Source organism: Oncorhynchus masou, chromosome 5, assembly GCF_036934945.1.
Source record: "Oncorhynchus masou masou isolate Uvic2021 chromosome 5, UVic_Omas_1.1, whole genome shotgun sequence".
Classification (NCBI taxonomy): Eukaryota; Metazoa; Chordata; class Actinopteri; order Salmoniformes; family Salmonidae; genus Oncorhynchus; species Oncorhynchus masou.
Genome location: NC_088216.1, coordinates 46,719,228 through 46,728,336, shown reverse-complemented (window position 1 = coordinate 46,728,336; position 9,109 = coordinate 46,719,228). Strand labels below are relative to the sequence as shown.

Sequence of the window (9,109 nt, the reverse complement as noted above, 5' to 3'; positions counted from 1 at the left end):
GATGTACCCAAACGGAAGTACCAAACGTTGTGCTACACATAATTAGTTCCCACTCTGGTTTTAATGTCTTTGGTTCCAACGGGCATTAGCTACTTAACCGTCAACAACATGGCTGTCACTATGTGTGCACGACTGTTTTTCCACAGATCTTCACAGGGTCTTCGGCTCAGCCCTCTGACACCACCCGCGTTCACAAGGTACAGTACTGCTGAGAAACGAGACATCTAGAGAATAGAAACGACGATGTTTTAGTGCTAACTGCTACTAGCTACACAATTTGACATATGTACCCCCTGACTGGCTATTTAGCTTTTGGTAGATGCTGATGTCAAAGCTTGCTACTTGAAATACATCCCGGGCAGAATAGACAAATTATATGGTTATTACATCTTGCTAGGTACAGAGAGCCCCATTTGATAATACAGAGAGCCCCATTTAATCAAATCTGATTTTAAAAAATGGCTATGGCATCCCAATACATGTTTGAAGGTAAAGTCAACCCCAATATCAAAGTTTGTCAAACGTTTTTAGACATACACTAGGTCTGATGTCCCTATCTCACATCATCCAGTTGTAGCCATTAGCCAGGTAATGGTACAGTATGTGATGGAAAGGCAACTTAATGTCTCTCCTCCTCCAGCCCCTTTCTATCTCGCGCCCACAGGCTTGGTCCCAGTGATGATGAGATGTACCAGCGTACCACAGTGTCTGTCATGCAAAAAGAACCAGGAGCTGGAGCAATGATCCACAGCTACAGCCCCAGAGGGTTCAACATCGATGGGAACCGTGTTTTCGGGCCATGTGCTGTGCTACCTCCAGCCATCCTCCAATGGAATGTAGGAAAATGTTTATTTAATTTTTTTTTAACCTTTCCTCTAATCCCCACCAGAAGTCAACCTTTTATGATGGTTCTATTTTTTTCATCTCTCTTCAGTTTACCTGCTCCCTGTAATACTGTTGAGTGCTGTGTGAGAGTGAGATATTTAACTGGCTAAATGAGGAGTGATGATGAGTAGAATATGAGATGTATCAGTGTATTATGTGGATTGTCCTTTTGGGTACTCATCTGTCGCCCCCTGCAGGTAGGCAGCTATAAAGACATCACCGTGGAGAGCATGGCCCTTTTCCACATGCTGGAACCTCGAATTGGTGAGATAATTCAATTATACTGTAGTCACGCTGATACGAATTATGAGGATAGACAGAAAGTCACATACTCTAATTTATTAATGTACAAACTCATGCAAGATGCTGTTGGGTTCTGGTACAAATCCAGTTGGACACCAGAGGAAGCTCAGACTAGATTTATTCCACCCAAACTGGAGGCTACAGCTGCATACCACCCATGCAATTCATGCAAGCATATATTTATACCTTCCGATTAGGCGGAGTCACCTCCTTGTATTTCTATCAGCCTCTGTTGCTGGGCAACAACTGAGTGATCCCCTATTGGTTTTATCATGGCCCAGCCTGAGTCCAGAACCTTTGTGGGCAGGTGTGTGCGAGAGAGAGATAAGACTACAGTTGGGGTGTTGTTGGGATGGGCCCCCCCCCCCCTTAAATAGTTGCCAGTTCATGTTTGATTGTCAGAGTTTGACTATGAAGATGATTGTACGGTGTTATCACCTGAACAACTTAATGATTGTGTATGACCATGATGTGTCTCAAGAATGCGTTGTATCCACAGAGGTTCTGGTCCTGGGCACAGGGGGTCGGTCAGAGCGGATTGACCCCAAAGTCCTGGCCCTCCTCAAGAGCAAAGGCATCGCTGTGGAGGTGCAGGACACGGTAGGGACACCTGACCTCACCTGGCATCTGTCAATAGTAGAAGGATTGGGCTTGTGCAATAGATTTCAGTGCGTGAGCATTCATAGGCCGGTTTGCCCAAGCCTGGTTCAGAATGTCCTCTTGAGATTTCTCTCACATCAAGTTACTGTGTGCCACCACCTGGAAAGTAACTATCCATCCATACACAGACATGGGCAGCCCCTGCCTATAGAATAAGGTGAAGGGCAGTTATAATTGAGCATTTTTTTCCTCTCTCTCTCTGACACTCATCCCTTTACCTTCCTCAGCCAAACGCTTGTGCAACTTTTAACTTCCTGAGCAGTGAACGGCGAGTGGTGGCGGCAGGTCTGATTCCACCTCCAATCAGCACGGAGCTGGAGTAGCAACAACTAAAACGACAGAAGGAGGTCTCGATGGAAAAGAGGAACTACTTTCACCACTGGGATGGAAGATTTGGAAAAGTCTGTCCTCATTCAAGTGCTGAATTATGTTTTTTTAGCCTTTACAAACTTTGTGTGCTTGTGTCACCTTTCCACACGGAGGAGAAAGGGGGGGGGGGATTGGTTGGTTATGAAATGTGTAAATGAAAAAGAGAACAGGATTTCTAACGAGTATTGAAGGATATGATGTGGTGGGAGTGTTATTTAATGTTTCATATCTGTATCATGGTAAATACACAAGGCCAGCTGCCAATGATGCAATAAACTATATATATATATGTGTGTATGTGTGTGTATATGTGTGTATATATATATATATATATATATGTGTGTATGTATATATATGTGTTTTGTATTTATTTAATTGTCAGTGAAAGCATGTATGCGTATGTAATCTACCCAAGGTGTCTGTCCTTCACTGGGATTAGTAAACCTCTCTAATCTCATTGTCTGTTTTATCCATTTGGCTTCCACCCCCATCTCTCTGTACCACCGCTTTATCTGTCTCAGAATAGAACGTAACGCAGCTCCAGCGGCTTTGTCCTTCTTGGAGTTAATCTGTAGGGTAAGGGTATCCCTAATTACTCTGCTCTGATGCATTTACCATCATCCATCCAGTTCTACTTCACACAAACACATGGCCATTCATCCATTCATTCACACTCGAGCACACTAAACACAATCTCAGGCCACATTTTACATTTACCACAGACTAATAAAGTGTGGTGTTTATTAGACAAGGTATTAAATCGACTGAGTTATTTAGTTTTACCACTCTCCAGTCTCAATGCCATCAGAGTACGAGAGCATCTACCACATAAAGCACATGATAAATAGGACTGATAGATTAGCTGTGAAGCTGGGCATTTTGGGAGATACAAGAGGTGAATCAAAGGGTTGCTTCAAAAAACAGTAAAAACCAGGACCTTTTAGACATCCGCAAGATAATAGTAATGTCATATTTGCTGACGTTGTTATACATGAGTGTGCATACATTTTTGGATGGGTGGCCCGCCCTAGAGGGGAATTGAACCCAGGATCCTGGTGTTGCAAGGACTATGTTCTGTCAACTGAGCCACTCAAGACAAAAATGGTAGCAACTCCACACTTAGTGTCCCTTAGTCCTCGTCGTCGTCGTCGTCATCACCACCACAGTCTTTGCGTAAGTCACCAAAGATGAATTCTGATCCTGTGATGCGGCGATACATATCCTTGATGTCCTCACACTCCATCTCAAAGTGTGTCGTGGCATCATAGGAGCGAGACACAAAGATCTGAAAAAGGGAGTCAGGATCACAATGAACAAAACCCAGAGACTCCACAATTTATAATCCTGGTACAAACCAATGGCCAAGAAATATGAACACATGTTTGTATATTACAGTGCATTCAGTCAGTAGCCTCAACTGGGACTCGAACCCAGATCCAGCGACTGTAATCCCAACACCTCAGCCATTACACCAAGTGAACTGAATTGAATCTCAGTGAGGACGTTAGTTGTGTGGTTGACCCTTACTTGACTGTTCCTTCCATCGTCAAGGGGGACCATCATGTTGCTGATAGAAACAAATCTGTAGACCAATCACATTCAGTCTTTAGTGAACTGTTTTTGTATGTATGAAATTATATTATGCATCATAACAATAGACAAATGGCTCTGGTTGTAAAAGTATGCAGTAGGTTGTGTGGAACTTACTTCTGCTGAATGGGCTCTAGTAGTTCTAACCCAGGCTGCACTTCCTTCTCTGGGTTACTGGTCTCTACAGTGGTGCTCACCATTGCGATATACATCCCCTCTGATGCCACATTGTGAGCGTAGGACACCATACATACATAGATATCTGAAAAACAAAGAGGGTCCATTTTTGATTCATCCCAATGCTAAAATACTGCAATCATATTTTCCCTGTTTGGTATATGGGGTCCTAGGCCTTTGTCTAACTTCTTGTGTATATCTGATCTATCTGTGATGTCATACCTGATTTCCTGTGGACTTGTGTTTGAGGGATAATGATTTGACAGGAGTTGGCATCATGGGTGTTTTTGATTGGATGATTCAGTAAACAGATGACCCGAATGACCCGGCCCACCTTCTTCACCCGGTTGGGCACGTAGCTGGGGTCACAGATCAGCTGTTTACAGCGGAACAGCTTCACAAAGAGGAAGCGAAAGAAGACAGAAAGATTAGGTCCAACTACTAATTTACGACACTGATATTCAGCCCATGTTCCGGTTCATGCTCTACCATTTCTCATTCATTCATTCCCTCTTCAACTCTCTCGCTCTCTCTTGTCCACTCTCTACTTCACCAGCCACTCACCGCTCCCTCAGATTTCACTGCTACCACTTTGCCCTTGTCCATCACAATCTCATCCACTCCCCTGTTTAACATGTAGGACCCTCCATGCACTGCACTTAACCTGAGACAGACAGGAATAGTAAAGGTTTACATTGCGGCCATGTTCAATACCATAACAAAAACTTGAAGTTAATGTATTTATGCATTCTTGAGTACCTTTACGAGTATGTTATGTTACCTGGCAAAGCCCTGAGGTAATTCCCCTAGCCCATACAGTGGATAGAGGTACGGACTGAAGTTATACCGAGCCAGAGACTCAGAATACAGCTTGATCCGTCTGATGGTCTGGATGCACGGCTGGTCCAAGTAACTGTGAAGACAGGGACACAACCATTGAGATAGGTGTGTGTGTGTCCGTCTTTTTGACTGCCTGTGTAATATTTGTACTGACTCATCACTGCGGTACAGGGCCATGGCGTGACCAGTGAACTCCATGATGTCTGGTCCCAGGTCGAAGTGGCGGAACAGCTCCCTCATGCTGGTCCTGTTGGGGTCCATGTCCTGGTAGGTCCGTGGGTCTCTCTCCTCAAAGTTCAGAAGGAACAGAAGAAGCTTCCTGAACCTGCGCTTGTCAAACATCCCCATCAGATCTGAAACACAGCACCATGTTACAACCACTGTTTGAGACCTTGAATGATTGTATGTATTTGAAATCAAGTTAATCAATTTGTCATGTCCATGAATTTCAGTTGGCTTTGATTGTTATGTGGCAATCCTTTGTATAGAATCAATCATTCGGAAACACAGGATTTGTAAGTTACAAATATTGTTTATTTTGATGGGTATGCGTTACCTGAAGCTAGGGCTTCTGCCTCAGTTGAAGGGACCTTGTGGACTTTACCAGCCCTGTACACATAGCTGCCCTCCACCACCTTAAAGTCCAGATACCGAGTTACCTTGGTGTACACCAGCATTTTAACCAGCTGACCTGAACAAACACACAAACACAGGTTAAAACAATATGAATGAACTCTGACCTTGACACAGTTAAACACGTTCACATTCATATTTAGACGTATGATGACAAGACAGATGTACATAATATTAACCATAGTCCTCACCACTGGCAAGTAGAAATTTGGGAACAAGGTCCACATTCCAGTCCCTCCCACGTCCCATTGGCTTAGCTGGACATGGAACCTGAAACCTCTTATATAGCTACAAAATACATTCACTCTCATTAACACTATACACTATGCACTATTAACACTCATTAATACTATAACCCTCCAGTGCTTTGTATGTTTGTGTGTTTGTGCATGCGTTCATACAAACCTCTTCTAGGGAGGAGATAGAGGCACTCTCTCCACCATAGTAAGGGTTGCGGTCAATGTGAAGGACCTTCTTCCCACCCACTGACATCAAGCCAGAGAGAATACATTCCTGAGGGAGATAGAGTCAGAGCTATTCATATCCAGAGCAATTAGGGTTAGGTGCCTTGCTCAAGGGCACATCAACTGATTTCTCACCTTGTTGGCTCTGGGATTCAAACCAGTAACTTTGTGGTTACTGGCCCATTGCTCTTAACCGCTAGGCTACCTGCGCTCCAGTAGACAGGTAAATGATGATGATAATTCCTTTGACAGCCTGCAAGGCTTTGAACATTCCTCGAGAGCCCAGGGATCACCTGTGTGCTTGTGTGTTTGTGTGAGTGTGTGTGTGTGTTTGTATGTGTGTGTATAGGTTAATTAATTCATGAATACACATTTATGACACTTGATATTATAGAAAATACACATGAAACACATAGCATTGAACTGAAGTAAAATATTATATTTTAAAGAAATGTGATCACTAGTGGTAGATATTATATTTAATCATTATTACTTTGTTCATGGTACCATAAATATACAATATTTTGTGAAAGTCTACACACACCCCTCTTCACATTTTGGGATTACATTTTATGTTTTTCCTACAGATCTATAACACCTACTCCACATTTTAAAGTGTAAGAAAGTTATAGACTATTTTCCAAATTCATTAAAAAATATATTAATGGAGATGTCTCGATTGCCTAGGTCCTCACACCCCAGAGTTAATATTTGGGGCAAGCACATTTTGCAACCATTACAGCTGTGAAACATTTTGAATAAGATTCTACCAACATTACACAACTCTTAGGGCAACATGTATATGTTGTTTTTGTCAAAATTGCTTAAACTCTGTAAATTTGGTTGAGAATGTGGAGTGAATTCAGTGTTGTTGATCCATTTGTATTTTCAAGTATTGTGGTGGCCGCATCGTGTTAATGGTATGCTTGTCACCGGCAGGAACTGGGGAGTTTGTTAGAATTAAAATAAATATGAAAAGAGCAAAGCCCAGGTAATAGAGTTGTATGTTTCCGCGGGAGAATTATACAAATTCAAATGCCAAAGACACACCAGAATGGCTTTCCAAGAGGTGTTCGAAGAGTGTTTCTGACTGGTCCAGTCTCAGTCCTGATTTAAATCTGCTTGAAGAATCAGAGACGAGGTTTGAATATTGCTGTCCATAAAAGATTCCCAGGCAAATGTACTTAGCTTGAGCAATTTTGACAAAAACAATAGATGGTATATCCACGAGCCATTTGTTCAAAGTAAGTGCTACTTTCAACATCTATACATTGTGTCATCAGCACTCACACTCCAGAAACATCCACATATGTATTTAGTACAGGGATAGATAGGTGTTGGGCCACCACAAGCATATACTCTACTGTCTATTGGACTATTGAAGGGATGCGATACCATTCTTCCACTATAAATTCCACAATTTGGTGTTTTGTTGATGGTGGTGGAAACGCTGTCTCAGGCGCCACTCCAGAATCTCCAATAAATGTTCAATTGGGTTGAGATTTAGTGGTGCACATGCCAGCCTGGTCTCAGACTAGACGTAATATAGTAAATGTAAATCCTAATCTAGGACACTCAAATTAGTATGATATGTTACGTTTGGTATGGTTACATAAGACAAAAGGTTACTTAAGGCAATCATTAAAGTAGGGTAGTTGGTCAGGGTGGATGGATAGGCGTATAACGTGAACATCTAGCAACCCAAAGGTTGCATGTTCAAATATTGGCATGGGCTGCTTTAGGACTTTAGCAACTTTGCAGCTACTTGCTACTTTTCAGCTACTTTGCAACTTCTTAGTATGTTAGCTAACCCTTCCCCTAACCCCAACCTTAACCCTTTAACCTAACATTAACACCTAACCCCTAGCCTAGCTAACGTTAGCCACAAAAAATTGGAATTTGTAACATATATGTTTTGCAGATTTGTAACATTTTGTACGAATTGCAATTCGTAACATAATGTATGAAATGGACGATGGACACAAATGAATACATAACATATGAAACATACCATACTAGTTGGAGTGTACAGGATTCACATTTACTATGTTATGTCTACCCCTGAGTCCAGGTTGCCTTTGAGACCCCTCTTTCAAAGTTACTGAGATCTCTTATTCTAGCCATGGTAGCCAAAATAATAGGCCACTGGGCATTTTTATACATTACCCTAAGCATGATGGGATGTTAATTGCTAATCTAAATCATAAAACCACACATATGTGGAAGCACCTGCTTTCAATGTACTTTGTATACCCAGTTTACCTGTGTTTCCTTTATTTTGGGAGCTACCTGTATGTTGCCCAAGGAGTTGTGCAAGGTTGGGAGAATCTTTGTTTCACTTTGAAAATGTGAAGTCGGTTGTGTAGATTGTAGGATTAAAAAAAAAATGTAATCATTTTTAGATTTAATTTTAAGGCAGCAAATGTGAAGACTGTGCAAGGGGTGTGTAGACTTTCACTAGCGACTGTATATAATAATACTGTTCTATCACAGGAGGTTGGTGGCATCTTAATTGGGGAGGACAGGCTGGTGGTAATGGCTGGAGCGGAATCAGTGGAATGGTATCAAATACATCAAACGCGTGGTTTGATGCCATTCCATTCGCGCTGTTCCAGCCATTATTATGAGCTGTCCTCCCCTCAACAGCCTCCACTGTGTTCGATGTACCTCATCTCTAAATTCTCTGACTTCCGTTTCTTTATTCTTTCATGCTGATAGAATTCACTGTGTTTCTTCTATACTCAAATTCGGACAAAAACCTGGCAAGTACAGTCCATGATACATTAATCAATGATACACATTAACATCATGAAAAACATTAAGACTCTTTAAAAAAAATGTCCCTACATATGAATAAATTGCCACGCGTACGATTGTAAGTGTTTTTTTTATAGTATTAAGTCTTTATGGTATCTTTATTGGGTAGTTCAGAGAGCAGAACTAAATATGTGTGAGGGAATGTGAGTTTCTCTTACCTTCAGTCCTGTACCCAACACTATGATATCAAACTCCTGCATGGTGACTGATCAGTGCCCAGGGCCAAGTCCCTCTGCTACTACTGAGGACCAGTATGGATAAGTATGGCTGTGTGTGTGATTCACTCTCTCCATCTACACCTCATTATCATGTCTTCCCCGTCATGATAATCCTCTCAAGCGTCACAGACACGACAAGTAATTAGACAGGCA

General features: G+C 42.0%; 2 protein-coding genes across 2 annotated transcripts; one reads left to right on the top strand and one right to left on the bottom strand.

The window, feature by feature from the left end:
* The first annotated feature begins 44 nt into the window (after nucleotides 1-44).
* Nucleotides 45-2,514, top strand: ndufaf3 (NADH:ubiquinone oxidoreductase complex assembly factor). Its single transcript, XM_064965732.1, has 5 exons — nucleotides 45-197; nucleotides 641-836; nucleotides 1,083-1,149; nucleotides 1,688-1,788; nucleotides 2,076-2,514. The coding sequence occupies exons 1-5, from the start codon at nucleotides 64-66 to the stop codon at nucleotides 2,169-2,171; spliced, it is 594 nt and encodes a 197-aa protein (XP_064821804.1). The 5' UTR covers nucleotides 45-63; the 3' UTR covers nucleotides 2,172-2,514.
* Nucleotides 2,515-2,934: 420 nt separating this feature from the next.
* LOC135539690 (rab GDP dissociation inhibitor beta-like) lies at nucleotides 2,935-8,938 on the bottom strand. Its single transcript, XM_064965731.1, has 11 exons — nucleotides 8,897-8,938; nucleotides 5,863-5,970; nucleotides 5,649-5,745; nucleotides 5,381-5,515; nucleotides 4,979-5,177; nucleotides 4,766-4,897; nucleotides 4,549-4,648; nucleotides 4,207-4,378; nucleotides 3,925-4,069; nucleotides 3,745-3,799; nucleotides 2,935-3,502 (listed from the first exon to the last, which is right to left on the bottom strand). The coding sequence occupies exons 1-11, from the start codon at nucleotides 8,936-8,938 to the stop codon at nucleotides 3,347-3,349; spliced, it is 1,341 nt and encodes a 446-aa protein (XP_064821803.1). The 3' UTR covers nucleotides 2,935-3,346.
* Between the last annotated feature and the right edge of the window lie 171 nt (nucleotides 8,939-9,109).

Excerpts from the sequence above, each read along its gene's own strand:
- ndufaf3 (XM_064965732.1), top strand. The coding sequence starts at position 64 with ATGTCTTTGGTTCCAACGGGCATTAGCTACTTAACCGTCAACAACATG. Across the intron at positions 1,150-1,687 it reads CATGCTGGAACCTCGAATTG|AGGTTCTGGTCCTGGGCACA; the intron begins GTGAGATAATTC and ends TTGTATCCACAG. Across the intron at positions 1,789-2,075 it reads CTGTGGAGGTGCAGGACACG|CCAAACGCTTGTGCAACTTT; the intron begins GTAGGGACACCT and ends TACCTTCCTCAG.
- LOC135539690 (XM_064965731.1), bottom strand. The coding sequence starts at position 8,938 with ATGCAGGAGTTTGATATCATAGTGTTGGGTACAGGACTGAAG. Across the intron at positions 5,746-5,862 it reads CTATCTCCTCCCTAGAAGAG|CTATATAAGAGGTTTCAGGT; the intron begins GTTTGTATGAAC and ends TGTATTTTGTAG. Across the intron at positions 4,070-4,206 it reads ACAAGTCCACAGGAAATCAG|ATATCTATGTATGTATGGTG; the intron begins GTATGACATCAC and ends TTTGTTTTTCAG.